The sequence below is a fragment of the Chelonoidis abingdonii genome, chromosome 19 (genome assembly GCF_003597395.2).
Source record: "Chelonoidis abingdonii isolate Lonesome George chromosome 19, CheloAbing_2.0, whole genome shotgun sequence".
NCBI classification, from domain to species: Eukaryota; Metazoa; Chordata; order Testudines; family Testudinidae; genus Chelonoidis; species Chelonoidis abingdonii.
This window is the reverse complement of record NC_133787.1, coordinates 6151252-6175918: the sequence shown is the minus strand read 5'-3', so window position 1 is coordinate 6175918 and position 24667 is coordinate 6151252. Positions and strand designations below refer to the sequence as shown.

Below are 24667 nucleotides of genomic sequence, written 5' to 3'. Positions count from 1 at the left end.
AGCATCATTACAGCTGTAATGGTCTCAGAGCACCTCACTACCCTTTGCAAGTCTCCCCTAATATCCCGTTTCCTAGTTGATAGCTCCAGCACCTGTCACCACCTTCGTTTCCATGGACAAGTGGCTAAGCTTTGTAAATCCAGCACAGCACTTGTGCACGGGGGCTTGGATGTTGTAGGATATGCCAGGAAAGTCAGCTTCATGGCAGCAGCTATAGGCACAAGAGAATATAAGCAGCTGAGAGACTCAAGTGGTTGAACCACTTAGCTTTAGGGCATTATACCAGCTTCCCTCCTCCAAAGAAGCAGCCTGTTCTTCCAGAGAAGTCTGTTTAAAGAAGCAGACAGATGCCTTCTCTTTGCAAGTGGCAGGTTTATTTAGAAATTGTGCTCTCTTGGCATCCCTCATTTCTTCATGGCTTTAGCTATAGCAACCAGAACAAAGAGGCCAGTTATGATCAGCGTTACCAGGGCACCAGGAATCCACAGCTGTGGGCCTAAAAAGAAAGCAGTTACATTACTGGTTCTTCCTTGTGTTCCTTAGTAGGGAGCCTGCCACCACAGGAGGCCTGGGAAGGTGGGGTCACTTCGTGACATGCAAGAGCTATCATGGCTGCTGCTCTCTGCACCAGTATGACACTGCATTGCAGGAAAGACATACTCGACCCATAAGACCTGTGTACTTTAAGGCTGTCTCTGAACTGGGACTTATTTTTAGCCATTTGAGTTTTAGGTAGGTGGCTCCCAAAACTGGGAGTTTAAGGCATTTTATTTATACACACAATACTTATTACACTCCTAGTCATCTCTTTGTAATGTTCGCCAGAGCACATTAACTTAGGACAGCTTCAAATGTTACAGAACACTCAGCAGGATCTACACAGACCATTCATGCAAAATACAGTGTCACATCCCTGTAGTCTGCATTACTGCTCCATGTAGACAAGCTCTTTAGGTACAAGTCACCACTTCCAGCATTTTATTGGATAAACATGAATTTTGGTTTTTGGATCTGGATGTTGTATCAGCATTGGTCAGTTAACAATGAAAATCTGAAGCCCTGATCTTAATCAGTCCCTCACTCATGACATTTAGGGTCAGATTCTCTCGAGAGCCCAACACCCACCAATTTTCAAAAACACTCAGCATGCGGAGCACCAAGCTCTTGAAAAACATGGCCCTTAATCACTCCTTCTGGATTCTACAGGCTTCCTGCCATCAGCTCCCCTCCTCCAAGTCATCCTCTGGTCTTCCAAGTGACTCTGTGGCATGGCAGATGTCTGGCCTAGGAGGAGGCAGATTTGGTGGGGCAGACTAGGCTCTCTATACACATCCTACAGCCTGATCAACCCTGTTGGAGTGGGGGTGGGGCGTCGATGTAAGATATGCAACTTCAGCTACGGAAATACCGTAGCCGAAGTCGACGTATCTTATTCCGACTTACCTCCCGTCCTCATGGCGCAGGATCGACAGTCGCAGCTCCCCCGTCGACTCCGCTACCGCCGCTCGCTCCGATGGAGTTCCGGAGTTGACGGGGAGTGCGTTCGGGGATTGATATCTCGCATCTCGACAAGAGGCAATTTATCAATCCCCGATAAATCGATCGCTACCTGCCGATATGGTGGGTAGTCTGGACATACCCTACTGAGACTTCTAGTCCTGCAGAACACAACATAGGAGCATTGATATGGGAGTCTGAAAGACCACAAACTGCCACATTGCAGGGGAGAGATCTTAGCAGCCTCCTTTAATGGCTATATGTAACAGGGGGCAAGTGTGACTGGACTGTACCTACTCAACTGGCTTTGTACAGTTATCCAGGACGGGTCATACGTACCCCAAAGGTCCTGCAGTTTTGTCCCCGACTCAGCATTCCGTGCTCCAGGAAGGGGAGAGACAAGGAGATGGATGGGTCCATAAGATACAATCTTCTTGTAGTCATCCTGAAGTGCCCTCTTGCTCTTCGACTTCCTGGGACATTGCTGTGAGCGGAACAGAGGGAAGAAAGCTAGGGCCTGGGGTAGGATGGGACTGTTGCTTTTTCTTCTCCTATGCCTTGTAGGGAGAGCCCTTCCTTTGAATATCAATCCCAACTTACTGGCAGCAAAAAGCCTCCACTTGCATGGGCCCAGGAATCTTCTACAAGCCACAGGAGAGATTTTCAGTTCATTTATCCAGCAGCCAGGCAGACCAATGAACTGGATGGACCCAGCTATCATTAAAGGGGAGGGTGAAGTAAAAGCCCTCCATGATGTAATCCTGGATCTCTGAGGGAAAGAAGAGGCCCTCCATCACTGGGCAGCTGCCCCTTAAGAGGAAGCACCGTCATGCTCTGTTCTTTTTGGAAGCAATGAGAGCCAGAGAGCTGCTGAAAGAACTGGGGCAAATCTGAAGCCCAGTGCAGACTGTCAGCTCTTTGGGGGCAGGGCCAGTCTCTTTGGTCTGTGTTTGTACCCTGCCTAGCATGGTGGGGTCCTGGCCTGTGACTAGAGCTGCTAGGCATTGTAGTATAATGCAGATAAACAGACTGACAGTGATAAGGGCCCTTAATGGGGCTTCACATTGTCATGCTGCAGAAGTGACCATCTCATTTACAGGCCCCACAAGGGAGGCAAGTCTTAAAGAGAGCGGGTCCAATGGATCCTTATTGTTAAGTGACAATTTCACAGGGAGAGGCCTCTAGCCAGCGGTTAGCTGAATCCAGCTGAATCCAGCGTAGGGTTAGAGCAGAGCCCTTGGCTGCAGCTAAGGCAGCTCAGAGGAGAAGGGTCTCCAACAAGTCCTGCTCACAGTGCGGGGGGGGGGGCAGAGGGAACCTCACCTTTGCACAGGGTTCAGGGCCATCGGGGAGGCACAGGCGGACTCGGCAGTGCAGGAACACCTCTGAGTAGTTGATGAATCGGAACATCTGGAAGCTGAACTTTGCCATGGTGCTGTTTCCGATGGCATTGATGTACATCACAGTCTCATCACGGGGACACCTGCAGTGGGGGAGGGGAGGGAGTCCCAGAGCCAAGTCAGCCTGGGGAGTTTTACACCCTGAGATGCCAGCAGTCCCAGTGCAGCATATAGTCTATCAGTGGAGAAGGCTTTGCCCTTGAGAAGTCTGGCTTTACGCAGTGAGGGTCAATGTAGCTGCCAGATGCAGTCTCAGATAAAGGTCAGGGAAGGAAGGATGCCAGCATTGATGGAAAATGGCTTTGGACAAAAATGCAGATTTGTTTAAAAAAAAAAAAAAAAAAAAGTTAGCCCTTGTTTCTCTTCCCTCCCACCCCTGCCCATTTTCCTCCCCTTCCCCACCCCCTGGAAGGATCAGGGGAAGAGAGAAACAGTAAGACTTGCATGTCTGCCCCCGGAAGAATCTCTTTTTAAAATTTGTAACCAAGAACAGTTTCAGGTTTTTCACAATGCCTAATTCTGACCAGCTGTGACATCTGGGTTAATTCCTTATCTGAACTCTGCAGGGAAACCACTTCCCCTATACAGAGCATCTACGATGAGCAGGTAGCAACTAAAGTGATGTTTCTTTCAGAGCAGCAGTTGCCTGTGTCTGTGTGCAGCTCTCTGGGGCAGGGTGCTCCTTGTTCTACCTGGGAGTTTCATTGCCAAGTCACTCCCTGCCCACAGTTCAGGGAAGAAAGGAATGGTCTATGCCCAGTTCCACCTTAGAGCAGCAAGGAAAGATTCTCTTCCTCCCAACAGCCAAGGAGGTGAAAACCCCTATGTAGATCAGTAGATCTCAAAGCACTTTACAAAGCAGATCAGGGAAAAGGATACTATTTTACAGTGGGGAAACTGAGGCACACAGAGTGGGGTAGTGACTTGCCAAGGTCACCCAGCTGGTCCTTGGCAGAGCTGGGAATTGAATCCAGGTCTTCTAAGTCCCAGTCCAGTGCTCTGGCCACGCTGCCTCGGATGAAAGGCTGGCGTATCAGGATGCTGCATCGGTGCCTGGGAGTTATGCATCATCATGGCATTGTGGGTCTCTTCGCAGTTCTGTTAGTGGTTTGTGTGCCCACAGCTCAGATTGCTTTAATTGGGTCACTTTTCCCTGTACCTAACTTCTGTTCATGTCTCCTGCAGGCCTGTGCCCCATAGTTTTAACTACAGTGTTGCTAGAGCATGTACTGGCTCACAAGCTGCATGGGACAGTAACAGGCACCCCAGTCATTGACTCCCTCATAGAAACAGAGCTGGAAGGGACTGTGCAGAGTTACCAAGAAAGCGACCATCTCTGCCAGACTTTGCAGTGATGTTTGTACGGCACCTGCCACAACAGAGTCCTGGTCCACAGGGGGAGAGGGGGCTCGATTACTACCATGATACAAACAACAAGGAAGTTACTTGGTACAACTTGCACAATGCGGCTTTAAACCAAGACAAGCTGCGTTTATTGCATGAATGCCAGAGTGCACTAGAGTGGTGGCCAACTGACCCATGCCTCAATACTGCCAATCAGTGGACCTACCACCCATTGGTGCTGGGATGGGGGAAGAGATTGAGGGAGCAAGCACTTTCTCCCACAGATATGAAAGATGGGACATGCTTAGGAGAGAAGCCGGCTGATTTAAAGATGAGGTGTGGAAGGAAGAGGGAAGTTTTTGCACTAAGCTCCAAATGCCACATGGTTAGTGGCCAGGTTCATTTTCTCTGCTAGGCAATTACAAAGTCTTTACTGGCTGGCTATGACCACAGGAGCCATGTCAAGACTTAACAGCTTGTCGCTCTTGTGGAGTGGTCATGGCTACCTGGACCTGGACTCCTCCCCTCCCAGAGTTACCTAGCATCAGGGCCAGTAAAGCACATGGTTTTTCCCCCTGGTGAGGAACCTGAGGGGAGCTTGAAACCTGCTCCTCTTACCCCTTCACAATGAGCTGGTGCTGCACGTCATGGCTGGGGTCTGCTGACGGGGTGGCCCAACAGTCCTCGACGCTCAGCAGGAAGTACCGCACCTGGCTCTGGCCTTCCAGCTGCAGCAGGATGTAGAGGAACTCCGACAGCGGGAGGGCTGGGGGCTGCTGCTGGTAGGGCTGCAGGTAAGCAGAGGTCTCGTACAAGGCCATGGTCACGTTGAACTCCCCCTCTTTGACCACGAACTTCACCAGCCTAGGAGGAGATCAGGGGAGACCAGGCCCAGATTCAGAAAAAGGCAGGATGGAGGAGGCCACCAAGCATCCAATTGCTGGCGCTTGCAGACAGATCCCCATGGGCCACCAGCTCCTGCCCATGGGGAAGCCCATCTGTTGTCCTCCTTACAGCCAGGGGGCCATCACCAACCTTTAGCAAGTCATGCACAGTTAGTTCTCTACCTGACCTGTGAGAACAGAAAGAGCTGCCTCAGTGGCTCTTCTGCACAAGGGACCCCTGGGGAGAGCAGCTCCCATCCAGGCTGCCCCACTGGGGTATCGAAGTGCAACATCTGAGAAGAATGCACCCAAGATCCCTCCCAGGAGGCTGTCTCCCTGACACACACTAAGCAGCAGGGAGTCTGATGGGGTAACCGTCCTTCCCCCCCGCAGTTTATTTGCAGTGGTAGGGCAGATAGAAAGGCAGGAATTGGATGGCACACACCTCTGGGAACATCTCATTTCCCTGCAACATCTGCTACTGACAGCACCGGACCCTTAAGGCAAGTTGTCCAGTGCAGCATGGGGCAGGAAGGCTGCGCCCAGCCAGTCTAAGCCAGGCATTTAGGGCCACTTCTGTGCAAAGTGAGGGCAAAGGATCGTGATGTGATATAGCTCTCAAAGCTCACCAGCACCTCCTGGTGGCCTGCAAATCATCTAATCGACAGGAGCTATTTTTACAGCTGCTTTACATCCTTTAATGGCCTGTAAACATGAGAGACCTATTTTCAGAGGTGCCACACGCCCACTGCTCCTCTCAGCTTCAGCTGGAATTGGGGGGTGGGGGTTCAGCACCACAGGGGATCAGGCCTTAATCAGCCAGCTTTACCAGCAAAACTCAACCCCCTGAGGGCTGGAGGGTGGCGGCCAATGAGTATTTAGTCTAGGAGGGAAATGCCTATCCAGAGGAGAGAGGAAGAGCAGCAACTCACGTGTCGATGGCAGTAAGGGAGAAGGGCAGCTGGACCACCCGCTCATAGGAGTAGATGCAGGAGAAATGCACTCGCACAAGGCTGCTTCTGGAGATCACACCTGTGGCCTCCATATCAGACTCCATCACGTTGGCATAAGACACGTGTGTCCTGTTTTGCTGACATGGGCCAGAAAGTTTATTTAAGTCTTGTCTTCATGCCAGGAACATGTCTCTGCACTCAGCCTGGCTCACCACATCCTGCCTGCAGCAAGGTGGTCAGGGACCCAGTCAGAGCTAGCTGTACGTCAGGTAGCGTAGACAGCACAGCAGCCAGAAGGCCCTGCCTGTTCCTTGAGGCTCCCATCCAAAGCCCACAGCTGTCAGCTTGTGCGCACAAATAGGCCTCTCGTTCTGGTGTCCAGCTGGAAGCACCCAAGCACCTATTGATTTCACCTGGAATTTTTGGGTGATTGTCTGAAGAGGCAGGTCTCCAGTTCAGCCTTTATTTTTTTGTGCCTCTTGAGATCTGAGCCATGAATTGGCCCAGAACAAGTCATCTGTTCCCCATGAAGGGAGGTCTGCTACATATAGTGCTGTCTTAATACAGAGATTGTTCGTGGTACATCTGTATGGTACTAGATATGGCTTGGCATGTTGCACCAAAACAGATCTAGATGTTGCCCACAGACCTTCAGCTAATCCACACCCTATGTGTGGCATGGTACAGAACACAGGACCTTGGACTCCAGAAAGAGCCTCCTAGATCTTGAGACTGAGGAAGATCTCCATTAGCTGGCAAAAGGAAGCCTCTTGTTCTGCAGTCCAGCCACCAAAACAGGACACAGTCCTGCTAGGACACGGAAAGTTGGCAGCAATTACAATAATCAGGGCCTAGCAGGCCTACTTTAATCCTTAACCTAACTGATGACTAGTGGGGAAAGGTTGATGAATAGTCAATGGATTTATTACATGAAACCGTTTAAGAGAAAATGTGAGAAGGAGACAAAGTCGGATTTAATTTAAACAGAAAGCATCTGCCGATACCATTCAAAGACCATTCAGATTAATGGCTACTAAAGAGTAGAGGATTAGAAATTAACCAAAATTGATGTGTTGGAAATTAGGCTTAACTGGTGGACAAAATAATGAAGGGAGGGGGGTCTGATCTAAAGTCCCTTTCCTGCTATCATTCCCGATTCAGAACTGAATAGAATTAACTCTCTTTCTTCCCCACCAAGGGCTGGTCGACTTAAGAGGTTTTAACCCATATTCTGTCTCAGAAAGGAACTTTGTGCAAAACAATTTCCATTTTAATGCTCTAACTTGTTTTGAGTCTTTTCCTTTTGTATATTTCAATCAATAAAAAGTTCTAATCTTTGGCATTTGCAGTGCTGTTGTAGCCATGCTGGTCCCAGGACATTAGAGACACTACGCCGGTGCGGTAATACTTTCTGTTGGAAGAAATTCTGTTGGTGAGAGAAGCTTTTGACCTACGCAGGTCCGAAGAAATTCTCTAACTTGAAAGCTTGTCACTCTCGTCAACAGAGTTCAGTCCAATAAAAGTCTCTTTAATAACCTGTAACACGAATTGTCTAGCGTGTTTGCCATGATGCTAAGCAGGTGGAGGACTCTGCCTACCAATTCCCAGACCTTGGTTAATACTATTGACTGTTGGATTGTGACTGGGTTATGTTAACACCTTTAGCCCATTTATTCCATCTTAATACATACAATAGCTGCTGGAAAGACAGTTACTCTCCATTGGGAAATAGAAACTCAAGACTCCCATACTCTGATGAAGTAGCCAAGCACTGCCCCCTCAAACCCAACCAACAACTCAGTGGAGGTCCAGAAAGAATCATTGACTATGTTAGATGGTGTACACCAGCCACCGTACCAGCTCTCAAGAGAAGACGTCCATTTAGAACTAGGAGTTAATCGCTAATGCTACAAGGCAGAGAAAACAGGAAAGCAGAACACCCAGAACCCCTTCACCACTGTCTTGTCTCAGAATGGCTTCCCCCTCCTAATCAGATACACCCCATGGAGCCCTTACCTGAATCACTGACCCACACCGGGTATGGTTCTCCCCCGTGAGAATGGCTGCAAAGAAGATTGCTCCATCTTCTGTCTTTTCAGAGACCTTGCAAGCACCGTTCTTCAAATGGACCCGCACCAAGGGGATTTTTAACACTTCAAACACTTCCTTTCTCACCATCATCTTCATGTGATCTTCCTCACACTGCAGCTTGAGCACCACATCTGGGGAAAAAGCGATCTGCAATACCCATAAGGAAGAGGCCTGAAGGAGCCCTATGTCAGCTATGGCGTGACCCAGCACTGGTATAATGAGAGTGTCCTTCACTTCACTGCTGGCCAAGAATGATTTTTCAGAGGCCTGCAAAGAATACTGGGTGGAAGAGATTGAGAACCCACATGAATCCAGTGGGAGCTTGTCTCTCTCTAGTGGTTAGACACCAAGATGTTTCCAAGTCTACTGCTCCGCCTCCAAACTGTGGGGTGTGGCCTTTTAACTCAGGTCAGCAGAGGGCTCATACTTTTAGCCCCAGAGGTGCTACATTTAATCCCCGTGATGGATGTCAGTGCAGTCATTACACTACAGCACCATCACCCTGGCAAGTCCAATGAGGCTGAAGTGCTTCTACTTCAGACCTTAGTCTAAAGCAACATTTTTTGGGTCACTTTTCTCAAGGGACACTTGACTTTGCTATGCCAGAGTCCATTAGTGACCAAGGGAAGCTGTGGGATGCTACTAGACAGTGGTTCCAGTGCTTCTTCCTATTGCAAGGTCCCTGGAATTACAGAGTCTCAGAGGCATCACAGTCTCCCCATCCCACAGCAGCAGTGTCCCTTGCATGAAACATGAGGACAGGTTTAAGATGAAAGGAAAATTAACTCTAATGCAGTGCCTCAGGCTGGACCTGCTTAGTTACAAGAAAGGAGGGGAGGAGAGCCAGTGGTTTCCTTTCCCCAAGTGCAGGGCTTCACATTTCTTAAGGCCAGATCGCCACTGTGACGGTCACCATCCATGAGTCTGATCACAACTGAAGTGACTCCAGAAAGTAATTCCCAATAGAGAGCAGCCAAGCAAAGGGCTAGCAAATCCTCTCCGTTTGCTCAGTTTTATTGACCAAGAAAGCCTTGGACTGGGCCATAGCCAGCAGGAGCCATCCTAGCTTGACTGATAGATGTTTCATTTCTGCAACCAGAGCAGTTCCATGCACCCCTTGCAAGTGTTGGGTCATCTGTGATCCACAGACCAGGGTAGCATGGAAAGGATTAGAGAGCTACACTTCCTCCCTATGTCCAGACCCCCACTGCTCCCCTGAAAAGGAAGGAGTCCACCCACTCCACTCATTGTGCAAGCGTACACACAAATCACATCACAGGACCACTCCTTTTTTGCACGCGAGACCAGCTGACTCCTATGCCATCCCATGAAGTTGTTCCTAGTTCAGCAAATCCTTTCCTCATATCAGTTTATAAAGGCACTCACCAGAGTGCAAAGCAAAAGTCCCCCCCCCTCATGCTTTCCAAGTGGCTTGAGTAGCGCTCACTACTTCTAGAATTGACAAGTGCACCCCAACCATGCCCAGCATAGCCCCAGTCCTACCTTGACAGAATGTCCCAGTGAAGCCAGCCTTGCAGGTGCAGTTTGGTTTCTCCTCAACTACCTGGCAGACTCCCTGGTGTTTACATGGGTTCGGAAAGCAGAATCTTGGGCTTCTCTTGGGACGGAGGGCAGCCTCTTCCATTTGGCCACGGGGCTTCTCCAGATCAGCTACAGCAGAGGGACATGGGTGTGTTTAAGTGCATCGTGAATAACTGGCTATAGTAGAACAAGCTACAGTTAGCCTGTCTGAGTCAGTGCTCTGCTTAACCGTGAGGGGAACCCTTGTTTAACACAGGACAAGTTGTGCTTATTTAAAGTCACTGCTTAGATCCCAAGAGAACCTTTGCGCTAATGGCAGAACTGCCTTGGGACTCTACATCTGAAAGACAATGCCTCTTCAGAGGAAACATTCAAGAGTCTGCACTTCCCCTTGTTCGAGCTGAGGTCATAAGCATTCAAATCTCAGTGTGATGAGTGGCTGCCCTCAACTGGTACAGGAGATGCAGAACCTTCATCTCTGGCTTGGCAGATAAAAAGCTTCCTGCTGACAAGAAGGTGGAAAGATCCCACTTCTGGCCCCAAAGCTTTAGTGCCCTTAGCTGTTATGTGTGGTGTGTGTTCTTACACACACACCCCAGCCACCCAAATTCCTTCTGCTCTTGGGAGAAGTGACCAGTGCTAATCCTACTCTGGATAAGTAGCTTGAACATGTCCTCAGGTACAGGATTTTTCCCTTCTTGTCCTCACTATTCATCCTCATCCCACAGCCCAGTAAATAAAGAGACTCACTATTGTAGCTCTCACTGCCAGGCAGCCAGAGGGCAGAGATCAGCAGCAGGCACGTCACAGTCACTTCCTGAAAAGCAAACAGACTCTAGCTCAGGGGCAGGCAACCTATGGTACGTGTGCCGAAGGCAGCACAAGAGCTGATTTTCAATGGCACTCACACTGCCCAGGTCCTGGCCACTGGTCCAGGGGGCCTCTGCATTTTAATTTAATTTTAAATGAAGCTTCTTAAACATTTTAAAAGCCTTATTTACTTTAATATATAATTAAACTATTGTTGTATATATAGACTTCTAGAAAGAGACCTTCTAAAAACGTTAAAATGTGTGACTGGCACGCGAAACCTTAAATTAGAGTGAATAAATGAAGACTCAGCACACCACTTCTGAAAGGTTGCCAATCCCTGCTTGAGCTTATTTTGATTTCTAACATGCTCATCTGTAGCCTCTGGAAACATACACAGCCATGTAAGAGTCTTCCTGTAGCAGTTGGACGTGCTGAGATGTTTAACCAGTCTAGAAGGCAGAGACAATATTGACTTTGAAGTTCACCCACTCAGAATACTCCGCTTTCCACAGCAAGCAAAAACTGCTTTCCAGGGTTTTTGAAGGAGTCTGTTGGAGTTAGTAACCCTGACTGTCAGGGCTATTAACTCCAATTTGGGATCTCCTGGTCTCCTCTGTACCTAGATGTGTTATCTGTCGTTATTTTGTCTATCACCAAAGGCCTGAAGGGTCTCAGCAGCAAAACCTTCCTCATCAGCCAGCCTAGAACGTGCAGGGCCAGATTTTGTCCTGCATTAAAGCAGCTTAGCCAACAGGACCACTTCACTGAGGCTGAGGTATCAGGGTCCCCAACTTAGAGGATACGCAGACAAAAATAAACCCAGACAAGTGACTACAGGCCAGCAGTAACAGCTGAGCACTGGCCGTGAAATCACACAATAGAGGCACCCGTGCAAACAGACGAGGAAGGAAAGAGGTGTTCCTCCTCAGGAAGTTCACTTTCCACTTTAGAGAGGAGCTATAAATAATAAGGTAAATTACAAGTGGAAGAGCATCTTCCCCGGATCCTTTTACACAGTTAAGTTCAGAATGTGGCTTTGAAGGGAACGTACATTTACATCAAACAAACAGATAAAGGACAACGAGTCAAGGCCGCCTTCCGCTTCCCAGATCTTACACTCCCAGCTGTCCATTGTAACAGTTTGACAGAGAAGGAGCCATCTCATTGGTGAGTGTGCTAGGCAGCAGTGCGGGCTAGTGGATAGGGCTCCAGTCCACCTGCATTGTCCCTGGTGTTAATGACTGGGGGCAATGGAGTCATACGAAGTCCCTATCCTGACTCGGCAGCATTTTACACCTGTTTTGCCCTCGTGTTGTTAACGTCTCTGCACAAGGCTAAAAATCTGGAGAAGTCAGTTCTCTGCCACTGACTTAGGAGGAGACTTTGGACAAGTCACTTGACTTCTGTGCCTCACTTTCCCCATCTGGGAAATGGGGAATCATTACTAGAGCTCTAGGAGATCTATGGATGATATACTGTCTAGAAGTGCATGGTTCCTACAGCCCTGAGGTAGGCCAACCTCTAGAGAGGCTAAAAGAACTAGCAATAAACAGCTGCACTTCTTGGATCTGATTCCCCCACTGCCTTGCACCTCATGTAGCCATTTATACCTCAGCAAAGTAGGTATCAAATGCTACAGTTCTGGTGTGATCGCATTTTGCACTCACTTTGCCTAAAGGTTAATGGACTTGACAGGGAGCAGGAGACTGAGGAATCAGGACCCTTTATCTGAAGGGAGAACATGGCTACACAAGAAGACATTTCAGAAGCCCTATCAATTGCTTTCAGGAAAGCAGAGAAAGACAGTGCTGCCCTCTTGTAAGTTACAATCTAGGAAGAGAAATCCATGACTTCAGCCATCACAAACAGAGCCCTGCAGTCCCTGTTTAAAGTTGAGATTTCATGAGCTTTTCTCTACTCACCATTGCCAGACATGCATACCCTTGCTCACTCACAGCTGTCCACTTCCCTTTGCCTTGCCCTTGCTGTGCTCTTTATATCATCTTTCAACAGCTGATTTGCTCCCACCCCTCACACTTCCCTAGTGATTGCATCAGTGCCAATTTAGCCTCCTGTAATTGCTGCAGTGGTGGAAAGGACTCACTAAACACCAGCTTTCCTATTAGGCCACTCGTCATAAGCACTGACACAACTCACAGCTCTGGTAGCTCACTAATTAAGAGAAGTTTTTGCATTCCTCCCTTCCCTCCCTCTCCCCCTACACCCCCAAATCCTTTTTAATACAACTAGTTACTTTTGGATGGGGCTGCTCTTTACACAACAATAAGAATATGAAGACTCCACACAGACACAGTTGAATTGCAATCCATATTTACTAACTGTGCACATATATGCTAGCTGCACACGGTTTTCATTATCGTTCTAGTCCTCATGGTTGTGATGAAAAGCTTGAACACACGACGTGAGCGAACCTTAAAGGTTCAGAAAATAGAAAGCAAAGAAAAAAAGCCCAGCATGTATTACTATTAAAAATGTGATTTTTTTTTTTAGCCAGTCTCATGATTTTTACACCCAGGGATCCTATGTGTAACTGCCACCATCTTGGGCACTGTTAGGAACTGAACACTGAGCTCCAATAGCTAAAAGCATGAACCTCTACAGCTGGAGTTAAAGGACCAAGACCCTTGTCCTGCAGTGCAAACACCCTTACCTTTAACTTTAAGCATGCGAGATATCACACTGACTTCAGCAGGACTAATCCTGTGAGTAAAGTTACGGATATGAATAAGCATTTGCTAGAGTTGGGGCCTTACATTTTGCAAAAAAGGATCCAAGTTCTCACCAAATTAATATTAACAGAAATGTTTTTCATAGATCCAGAGATTCCAAGGCCAGAAGGGACCACTTGACCATCTAGTCTGACCTCCTGTATAACACAGGCCAGAGAACTTCCCCCAGATAATCCCTAGAGCAAAGCTTTTAGAAAAACATCCAGTCCTGATTTTAAAATTGTCAAACCTTGGTAAATTGCTCCAATGGTTAATTACTCTCACTGTTACAAAATGTACTCCTTATTTCTAGCCTGAATTTGTCTAGCTACAAATTGCAGGCATTGGATCATGTTAGACCTTTTTCTGCTAGACTGAAGAGCCCATTATTAAATATTTGTTCCCCATATAGGTACTTACAGACTGTAAACAAGTCACCTCTTATCAACCTTCACTTTGTTAAACCAGATTGAGCTCCTTGGTCTATCACTATAAAGCAAATTTTCTATTCCTTTAATCATTTTCATGGCTGGTCTCCGAACCCCTCCAGTAAATGTGATTTCTCCATATTAAAGTATCAGTGCTAACAGATGTTAGTTTGGCTGGAAACCCAAATCCAAGCACTGCAGGATGTTGCCAGTGCAGGAAGGAATCCTGACAGTAAAACTGGCTAGAGGCAAAGGGTGACATTGACTGGACTAATTTCTCAATCCAAGTGAAATGCAAAAGGCGAACAAATGCATCAATGACAGAAAACAAACATTAGGGCCGAAATTGTCAAAGGCTGGGTTTAGCACAGGCTCAGTCAGTGCAAACTGGCCCGACCTTTGAAAATGTGCGCCTGGATTTCAAAAGAGCTTTCCATTGTCAAAACCTCCACAAGTTACCCAGCAACGAAACTGGTCTGGCTTAAACTGCCACTCCCAGCCTTATTCTCTGCACAAGGAACCACTCTTGCCCAAGAAACTACAGCTCCCAGAAGCCTCTGCCCATGGAAGGCTGTTGCCATGGCGAGGGAACCCAACAGGAGAAGCTGGTGAGCCTTTGCAGAGGGGTGGGTGGTGAGAGGCACTGGGGCTGTCTCAGTTACACCCGAGAGATGGAGAACAGCCGTGCGCCTGTGCGAGCGAGGATGTGCATGGCTGGGTGCAGGCCGGGGCAAACTCAGGGGTGCACTATGGGGCAGTGCAGGGGACCCCCAGGGAAGGGGCATCCCAGCGATGGGAGCAGGGGCATGCCCGGGAGGGCAGGGGCCAGGCAGGGCATGGAAAGGTAGGGCCCAGGCCCAGGGGCCGGGAATCAGCCGAAGGCAGGGAGCATTCAGCAGAGGCAGGAGAGGACCCGGGAGCTTTGGGGAAGCAAAAGGAGGATGTTGCTGACACACTGGGACAAACTCCTGCCTGGCATAAGGCTCCAGTGCAGCTGTTATACTTGGGAGGGCTGAATGGTGGAGGGGGGGGAGGGCTTCCGTCCGTCAGAGGAAAGCAAAACCAGACAAGCTCAGCGCTCGTGCTGCATCGCCCTCAGCAGAGCGGGGGTCTGCGTGGGGCCTGACGAGGTGACCGGGGACTGCTCCCAGCCACATCACATGACGAGCGTTTTGAGGACAGAAAACCAGGCCATTTTTCAGACTGTGTCACCAGGGGAGAGAGGGTGGGCTGGAGGGGGAACATGAAGAAGGGAGGGACTGGAGGCTGGGCACCATGGGAGCGTTTGGGAGATAGAAAGGGGTCAGACTGGGGTTGCTCCTGATGAGCGGGAGGTTGGGCTCCTTCTGTCCCTCCGTGGTCGCTGCAGCAGACCAGGCTTTAAATGCAGAAGGAACAGTATTAAACATTTGCCCAGGGCAGTGATTAAAGGAGCTGGAAAGAGGAGGGGGAGCTGTGGGGAGCCCCCCTTTGCCACACGAGGGAGAGGAGGGGAGCCCCGTGCTCTCCACTAAGTCCCATCTTTAACCCCGGATGCAGCGCCTAGCACAGTCGGGTCCTAATCCCTGACGGAGGCCCCTAGGTGCTGCATCAGTGCAACTAATCAATACAAACACTGAGGAAAGCTGGGGCAGGGTGGGGAATGGGGGGAAGGGGAGAGTTTCATGCACACAGCGGGAGAGTTTGACAAATCTTAGTAAGTAACCAGAGACATACAGCCATGCGGTTGTCAACGGGACGCAATGGGTCGAGCTGGTTTGCTCCGGCTGGATGCTCCCCTCTGGCTGGCTGGGTGAATGAAGTCCAAAGCCCCCGGCAGGGAGAGCTCCAGTGAATGGTCCAACGTGAAATCACTCCTTCCTCTCCACCCTTCGTGGGCATTTCTGTCTTATTTCAGTAAATCTCCTCCTCCTGCTGTCTTCGTCCTACATGCCATTCCCGCTGCCAACCAAAACAACGCCAACTAGAGAGAGTGCTTGCGTCTCCATTTCACTTCTTATCTCTCCAAGCCCCAAAACACAGGTTGGGATCAGTGTGAGCTTTAAAAACAAAACAAAAGACAGAAAACAGGCCTTGGAGATACTTCTGCTGCTCTGCTATTTATTTAGATTTTAAAAGTGCCCACAGTGTACACCCCGCCTTTGCCCTCAACACAGACTTACCCAACTGAAGGACAGCACATCAGAAATGGCTCAGAGGAAATACTTTTTCATCAAGGCACAGCTGGTTTGTGGAACCCCATGTCACAAGACAGCACCAAGGCCAATTGTTTAGCAGGGCTAAAACAAAAGGAGTGGACATTTATATGGATAATAGGAACCTCCAGAGTTGTCATAGTAAGGATTAAAATGACTAGGTGTTTTGGAAGGGATCTAAACCTTCAGGCTTCATGGCACCAACCAAGTTCTAACTCAAAGGAGTCAGGAAGAAATTCCCCTAAGGGCTGGTTATTCCATAACTGCTTACTGCTGGCCACTGCTGGAGACAGGATACCAGACTAGATGTATCATGGGTCAGTTCTACAGTTCCTGTGTTTCTAACCCATCAAAGTAGCAGCAGCCCTTCTGCTTCCCCACTCCCCCAGCCACATCTCACACTAATCAGTAGTCAGCAGACCAATAGGGATTAAAATCACGCCCTATACCACATTTTGCCCTAAGAGGGAATCCCACCCCCAACCAACTCTGTTTTCCTCATTCCAAACAAATCCGTAGGCAGAGAATAAAAATGTGTCTCTGTTGCCCTTTCTTACTCTTTTAAAATAACCTGTGAGTGCTTCTCTCCCAGCAGCCCATGAGGGAGCAGGATGGAGGTCCTGAGAGAGCATGGGGAAGAGGAGGAGGAAGAAAAGAAAGTCTTTGTGATTAGTAATGAACTCCAAGACCTGGAAGAGAAGCTGTCAAATATCCAAGTCCATATCCCAAATGTTGTACCGTAAGTAGGAATCTCTGTGTGTGAGAGAGAGACAGACAGATAGACAAGAATACATGACAGACTGCATTTCTGAAACAGCTAAGATGAAATCCATTCTCACCAATGCACAGCTAGTTTATGGAACTCTATGCCACAAGACAGCACCAAGACCAATTGTTTAGCATGATTCAAAAAAAAAAAATCCATTTATATGGATAATGGGAATCTCCAGAGTTACCAGAGTAAGGACTAAAAAGACCAGGTGTTTTGGAAGGTAGTTAAACCCTCATGCTTCATGGCATGAGCCGCGCTCTAACTGGCTCTCTAAATTGCATTTTTCGCGTGTTCCCCATTGGGTCAGGTATATAGAGAGCATAGGAAGACACTTCACAGGCCCACTGGGCTGTGCAGCTCACTTACCATCACTGGGAGCAGTTTAGTTGGGTTTCATGCCCTCCTGTTTTGAATTGTGCACTTTTCAGTATGACCCCGAAGTTATTTAATTTGCACCAACTGCTGGGAAATAATAGAAGAGAGACCCTAATGTTTCTTCAGACAGGATTAACCCATCTGAATCTCACTATGTTCATTGTCCATCTCTGTTTGCCTCCTTCCACTGCATGAAGTGAATTTGACTGGAGTTCCATTGACACCTCCCAGTTACCAGCCTCCTACAAGATGAATTCTGCCAAGGAGCAGATGCTGCTGCAACTAGCTGACAATTTCCATCGACAGTATGCGCATCTCTGCCCGGATCGCCAGCCACTCTTCCTCCACCCATTAAATGAGTGTAGAGTGGAGGTAAAGGAACATCTGGAGACAGGGGTGTTGGGGACAATCTGGGTTTGCTTTCCTTTGATAGCATATGATATGGACTATGTACAATTCTGCACAGTCATGTCTTTCTTTCTGTGCTGATTATCTTTTTATTCCTTTGCATGTATTTTTTACTGCAAACATATTTTAGCAGTAGAATTGTCCAAGGGCCAATCCCATGTGCTCCCTTGCAATAGACACAACCGTGCTGAAAACCCACCAATTGTACAGTCAGTGCCCAGGTATGCACCGAGCACCCCAGTTATACACCCATCCTACCAGTTGTAGTTCCACCATACCAATTTCACACTTCACACAGCAGTTATACACACCGACTGTATACCCATCGCACTGACTGTACACTCAGCATACAGTACATTTGGAGAACAGAAAAAAGAAGTGAATCAAACTAAAAAAAAGACCTGAGTCTAAGAGATCAACTCCGAAGACCCACTATATGCTCAGCCCTCGAGCTCGGTCTGAGGCACAAAGTTTAGATCCAGATTTGGATCTTAGTCTGAACCTCTCCAGATGTTGGATCTTAAAATATGGGGTCCTGTTTGGGCCCATTATAGAGACAGGCCTGAGCTGCACAGCTAGCATCCAGTTCTGGGCCTGTCTCCCCTAAGTTCAGGATGGGCGGATCCAGCATTCAAAATTTTTACTGACAACATGCCAGGCACAACATGTGGAAGCTGGAAACCTACAAGTCTTCTATGAACCGCATCTGCCGGATGTGTAATGATAGGTGTGAGGCTTCCCTGAGATTAGAAGATAGCAGGGAAGGGCCCAATCCTGCAATGGGCATCTTGAACTCAACTCCCATTCACGTCACTACCCTGGTTGCTGGCAGTCGGGCACTGCAGCACTGGGTCCTAGTTGCAGTTACCCTGGTGCTGAAGGCTTCATGTCCAGGTATATCCCATTGCTGTAGTCCAGCCAGGAAGTGACAAAGGCAGAGGACAGACAGAGGTATATTTCAGAAGCTGTGGTGAGACGGCCTCTCTGCCCACTATATTTCCCATCTCAGAAAGAGGCCATAGTAGAGCAAGAAGGTTGATCAGACGCTTGCTGTATTTTAGAGAGGAGTTGGACATTAGCTCTGGCCAGCTGGCCCTGGAGTCCCTCCCTGTCATGCCGCTTTCTGATGGGTTCCCCACCACATAGCCACTAACCAACGTCCTCTTGCTGCAGAAATTTGTGAGCACCACAGTGCGCCCGACCCTGCAGCCATATCCAGAGCTGTACAATTGGGACGGCTGTGCCCAGTTCGTCTCTGACTATCTCACCATGGAGCCCCTCTCGTCCCCCATCACGCCGGTAAGAAATGGCACTTCCTTTGAGTCTTCCAGTTGCCCTTCTTGGTGCATGGGGATCCCACATCATTAACAGTAATGGGTTTCTCATCACGGTATCACACTGGCACAACCCGGTTTTTGGGGCTGTGACGAGTCTTGCCCTTTGACCCCTCCAGGAGCCCCCTTCCCAAGAGCGCCTGTTAAGAACCCTTTCTCCCTCCTTACTCAGGCAAAACTCCCATTGATTCAGTGAGCCCTGTGCATGTGCATTATTTGGGCACACAACCATATTACAGGCATGATCATACCCCATGTGCTGAGTGGAGACTCTGGGCTTCCCAAACCAATGTCCACAGTGCCCACAAGCCTCCATGTAGCCTACTGGGCCTGATCCTGGTCTTACCCACATCCATGTAAAAGCAGAGTAGCTCCACTGAAGTGGGCATGTACAACGGAGATCAGCTGGTGGCTCACTGCATGCTAAAGCATCAGGCTTCCCTTCCAAGGACCGGGAGGCCGCTCGCCTTGGAGAGAAGTAGCATGTGCAGGGACAGAAGCTGGTAGGTCTCGGTGACCTGCTATGAGGCACCTTGGTGGGATGTTGTCTCAGCTCCACAGGAGACTTTGGGCTGCCCTGACAGAGGCTTCCAGACCAAAGAGAGGGACTGGTAACACGGTTAGAGATGAAGGATCAGATCCTTAGCTGGTGGGAATCAGCGCAGCCCAACTGACTGCAGTAGAGTCACGCTGATTTATACTTGCTGAAGAGTGGCCCTAAGTTCAAACTGGTGTCGGATTCAGCAATCAAATCCTGACACTTCTCTAGCTCGTTGCACTGACAGATCTCATAGAAAGTGTCATTATCTCCGTTTAATGTATGGGGAAACTGAGGCACATAGAGGTGAAGCAACTTGGCCACGGTTGCACAGCAAGTGTCAAAGCTGAGATTAGACTCCAGGTCTCCTGGCTGCTAGCCTTCTGCGCCATCCATTAGCCCACATGGCTTCCTAGCAAAGGAATCTACACAGGAGAGAACTCTGGGGAAAGAGAGTTATTTCACATGCTGGGACCATAGATACAGGGAATAAGCTAAAAGGGAAAGGGTGTGAACCAGAGGCTCCATTCTCTCCTCAGCTATCTACATGCGAGTGCCATTGTAGTTTTGCAGCACTTGGCCCAGAGAATCTCAGTGCATCTGAGAGCCTGTGCTTTGTTTCTGGAGAAGGAGGGAATTTGAGGGTGGAGGTAAAGAGAGACCAAGAAGACAGGAATAAGACTTTAAACAAGGAAACATGTTTGCTCTTTAAAGCCCAGTTACCTCCCCTCCCCGACCTCCATCCTGAAGTACCAAAGGGGGAATTGCTTTGGCTTCAGCTTGCTCCTGTGCTCCCTGCTGATCGGTGCGGGCTACGATGCCTACTGCGTGAACGGTTACGCCACCCGGGAGATCTGCATGATGGATGAGACCAGGGAGGTGTGCCCACTGCTGGAGAAGTCAAAGGAGGTGAGGAGCCCAGCTCACTGGTTCTGGCGAGTGAGCCACAATGTGGTGAGAAGAGCCAGGCATACTGAATGTGACTGGCGCCTCACAGGTCTGTGACTCTGGTTCCGACTAGGGGCTCCAGAGTAAATGTTCTGAACCAAGGGCAAGGTCTATGTATCTGATCTTCTCTACGCCTGGGTGATCTGCTGAACTCTTTTCTATGTCACTCTTTCACGAAGAGACCTGTTTGGGCTCTCAGAGTTTACTGAACCCCAGATCCATGAAGTACTAACCCACAGAATGTTAAGGGAGCTGAGCACCAAGGGGTGCCTGTGATCTGCCTGTCCTGTGGGCTCCCTTACATCCCTATTGGGTTAAATAAGGCTCTGTACCCCTCTGCTCTTGTGGTTACAGGTCCTGAAAGAGCCTGTGAAGGAGAAGATCAAGAAGTACGCAGTCAAGCCCCCACGGGACCTGCGCAGCAAGTTTGAGCTCCAGCAGGTGGCCAAGAAGGAAGCCGATACTGAAGCCGCACAGAAGAAGAAGCAGAAGGAGGAAGAGGAGAGGGTCATGGTGAGTAAATGTTCATGTATCTCCATCTTACTCTGAAGTCTCAGCAGCAAGATCCCTGACACAGCTAGTGACCGACTCATCAAGTTGCTAGCCACCTCCCATCATAGAATCATAGAAGATCAGGGTTGGAAGGGACCTCAGGAGGTATCTAGTCCAATCCCCTGCTCAAAGCAGGACCAACCCCAACTAAATCATCCATCATTGAGCTGTGAGAAACCCTCAGCGCTCACTGACTTCAGTGGGCCGGTAAGTCACTGTGTTTGTCAGCGAGCATTTAGCCTGGGAAAAGGCAGCATGAGGTAGCCCTGGAATATGTGTCAATATACAATCCCTTACACCTCCAAGATTTTCAGATATTAAGTTAATCTTCACGACCTCCTCCAAGGCAGATGAGTAATATTAGCCCAGTTGTGTGAATGGGGAAACTGAGGCACAGTGCCATTGGGCCCTAGATTTTCAAAAAGTATCCACTGATTTTTTGAGATGATGAACACCTGCGGTTTCCATTGGCATCTACTGGAAGTAATAGTGGAGGCTCAGAGCCACTGAAAATCAGGCCCTAAACATCTCAGGTTGGACAACCCAAAACTGAGGCAGGCAAAAATGGCGGCCGCTTTTGAAAATTTGACCCTAAGCAGCTTGCAAAGGGGCACATGCAGAGTCGCAGAACAGGGGACAAAAGTCAGGGGCTAGATCCTCAGCTGGTGTAAATTAGCATAGTTCCATTGACTTCCATAGAGCTTTGCTGATTTTCATGCCTTGAGGATCTGGGTTCAAGGAGTCCCTGATTCCCAGCCTCATGCTCTGTCCCTGGCTCAGAGCTACCTCACTGACACTAGTGCCACGACTGACCTAGTGCATTCTGACTGCTGTACAGACAAGGCCTGGGGGGCGGGGGCACAGCTCAGCAGAGAGCAGATTGTCCACACAGACGTGCACTGTATAAACAGACAAGCTGCTTAAACGAATGAACTGGTTACTGGCCAGCTTTGGTTTTCTTTTTTTCATTTTACCCATAACAGTAAATAGCAGTCTGGCATTTAGCAGGCTGATTAACTGGAAAGAATTTCAGCTGTTATAAAGAGGGGATGTGGCCAGAACTCCTGGTTCCATTGCTGGTTGTTCCCGTGACCCACTGAGTGATCTTGGGGACACACCATTTCCCCCCTTGGTGCCTCAATTTCCCTACTATAGAACGGGGCTAATGATACTTACCTACTTCACAGCGGGGGCCGTGAGGTTTCATTAATCAGTGTGGCGCCTGGAGAACCTTGGCAGAACGGTACCAGAGAAGGACCAAGCACAGCTGTTGTTGTGTTGGATTATAACTTCAGATTATTACTCTGTACTGCAGGAAGCGGAAAAGCCGAAGCCGGACCCTTTGTATGGGTTACGTGTCCATGCCTGGGTTCTGGTATTGTCGGGTAAGCGGGAGGTGCCGGAGAGCTTCTTCATTAATCCCTTCACAGCACACAGTTACAGCACCACTGACGACCATTTCCTCGGCATCGAAAGCATCTGGAACCACAAGAACTACTGGGTCAACATGCAGGATTGCTGGAATGGCTGCAAGGTAACGCTCTCTTTTGAATGGTGCCTGCCCTGCGAGAGAGTGAGCAGTTGGATTCGGTGGCATGGGGAAAATGGAGACCCACGTGGCTGCTCACCTTTCACTTGCCATCCCTCCCCTTTAGCTCTGCTTACACTGGCATTAGGTCCTGAAGTCAGAGCAGCTGCCCCCCACACAAGTGTCTGAGCCAGGGTGTAGGCATGGGCCCAATTCACCGCTGCTCTTTGACCACTTTATGTTGCTGTGGCCAGTGGGATGTGCCTGCAAAGCTATCATTGCAGTCCATCCCTGGGGAATATCCCCAGCTAGCAGAGCTGGCTGCATGTCCCCTCCCTCAACAAGGGCCCCATGCAGGGGGAGTTCCAGAGGCACGTCCGGATAGACCAGGATGCGAGGAGATGTGGTGAAGGTGTTTCTATACCCTCGCTATTCCCCAGCTGCAGCAAAGCCTTGGGGCCATGACAGCCGGTGCATAAGTTAGAGCAGCCCTTGGGAATACTCCAGTTGACACCAGGAACCCCAAGTTGGTGCAGCATTGAACTGTGTCCAGAGCCTTTAGTGGACAGGTGCAGCCCTTGGGCTTCTGACAAGCTGCCAAAGTGGCCATGTACAATACCAAGAGGAGGATGTTGGACTGGGAGGTGCCCTGCAACTGTGGGGCCTTTTTTTGTTCCTCCCTGATCGCACGCATCCGGGCAGAGTTCCACTGGATGGTGTCTGCTGGCTCCCCAGGCAGCTTTGAGGAGCATTGGGCACCGTCCAGGGTTCTCTGCTCAGTGTCCCCCTTTGGAGCCCTAGTTTTGAACCTATGACCCCCACTCCCGACCCTGTTAATCCTTAGTTCTACCCCGTCTTCACTTTAGTCCCGGGTCCAGTGGCTCCTCCCCAAAGGTTAGGGGAGGGGTCTTTACACATGGGCGGGCTTGTCCCTGCCCACCTCCCAGAATTCAGTAAGTCTCTCACTAAGGATAGATGTAATGTCCCACTAAAATCCTTAGAACTCCACATGGTTCCGGACGTCTGCTACTGAGTGAGAGTCACATGCAGTTAAGTGCTCTGTGGCAGGTTATATGTTACTTGGTATTAGCACCGTAAGCTGAAGACACCTTTATGGCCAACTCTGGTTGTTCTTAGGGTGACCAGACAGCAAGTGTGAAAAATCGAGAGAGAGGGTGGGGGGTATTAGGAGCCTATATAAGAAAAAGCCCCAAATATCAAGACTGTCCCTATAAAATCGGGACATCTGGTCACCCGAGTTGTTCTGTCCTGCTTAGGATCTCACCTTTGACCTCGGGGACCCAGTGCGGTGGGAGTTCATGCTGCTGGGGACTGACAAGCCCCTTCTGTTGCTTCCGGAGGAGGAAGAAGAGGAGTTAGCTGATGAGGACTTGGATGATTTTGTAAGTTTCCTATGTTTCTACTAGGACTTCTTGATAGAGGGGAGTGATGTTGTAATGAACGGGGCCTATGTGTATGTGGGCCTCTGCCCCCTGCTGGATAGAATCAGAGGTGCTTCACTGCCTCAGTCCTATAGGGCTGGTAGACATTCTCCTTCAGCTCAAGTGATGGGGAGGTGACCTGTGCTTTTTGGAGGAGGAGGCTTTGAATTCAAGAACTGCTGTTAGTGTGTAATTCCCTCTGACCATGATTAGCTGCGTAGTGGCACCACTGACATCCCAAGTGGTCACCGATGTGTTACAGCGCCTGCCGAGCTTTGATTTCTGGGAGAACCGATAGATGGGACCCATCTTCACGGCCCCCGTGCACTGAAGGCCACTAGCCTGCCCAGGATGAAACTGCTTTTTAAAAATCAAATTCAAGTATACAACTTTTCAGGACACCTTCTACCTGCGTCTCGTCTCCCTGGGGCTGCAGGAACTTGGCAATGGGATTTGGAAATAATACATGTGTTTTTATAATATTCACAAAAGAAAATACTGTGTGTTGAGAGGAACAACATCTTAGTATGAAGGACACAGTGTGATAGCGTAGGGATGACATCAATACATTCTCTCCCCTTATCTAATCTGTTCGTACCATGCCCATCACCATGGTATGTGAGTGCCTTTCTCAGATTCTATGAAATAAACAAGCATGTCATTGGTTCTAATGAGCATTGCCATATTCAATCCGTCCTAAGCTTCTCCACAGTCAGCGTGATCTTAAAATAAAAGAAAGTGGAGTCCTTTAAACCATGGCTGGGTTCTGTTAGTGGCAATGTGTGAGAGACTTCTGGACGGAGTGAACATAGCAGTGTTCCTTTCAGTGGAACAGCCATGCAGTTACAGTGGAAAAATCCAAGAGCACTTAGTTGTGAAGCATAAAATAGCACC

At 49.0% G+C, this 24667-nt stretch overlaps 2 protein-coding genes across 3 annotated transcripts in view; one reads left to right on the top strand and one right to left on the bottom strand.

Moving 5' to 3' along the window:
• Positions 1-372: 372 nt before the first annotated feature.
• On the bottom strand, positions 373-15477 carry LOC116827368 (uromodulin-like). 2 transcript variants are annotated; one of them, XM_032784828.2, is made up of 9 exons: positions 15398-15477; positions 10462-10528; positions 9673-9840; positions 8095-8300; positions 6058-6215; positions 4860-5105; positions 2821-2980; positions 1837-1981; positions 373-496 (listed from the first exon to the last, which is right to left on the bottom strand). In XM_032784828.2, exons 1-9 carry the CDS (start codon positions 15401-15403, stop codon positions 405-407), a joined length of 1248 nt encoding a protein of 415 aa, XP_032640719.1. In that variant the 5' UTR covers positions 15404-15477; the 3' UTR covers positions 373-404. The 2 variants fall into 2 exon arrangements, with proteins under 2 accessions (XP_032640719.1, XP_032640729.1); XM_032784838.2 differs by lacking the exon at positions 15398-15477 and adding an exon at positions 12447-12483.
• Positions 14267-24667, top strand: part of DRC7 (dynein regulatory complex subunit 7) — a 26061-nt gene continuing 15660 nt past the window's right edge. The window contains exons 1-8 of the mRNA XM_032784808.2: positions 14267-14289; positions 16469-16615; positions 17221-17395; positions 18605-18730; positions 20018-20212; positions 20606-20764; positions 22119-22337; positions 23609-23734. Of these exons, the coding sequence (XP_032640699.1) occupies positions 16488-16615; positions 17221-17395; positions 18605-18730; positions 20018-20212; positions 20606-20764; positions 22119-22337; positions 23609-23734 (1128 nt within the window). The 5' untranslated portion in view covers positions 14267-14289; positions 16469-16487. The remainder of the gene's footprint in view (positions 14290-16468; positions 16616-17220; positions 17396-18604; positions 18731-20017; positions 20213-20605; positions 20765-22118; positions 22338-23608; positions 23735-24667) is intronic.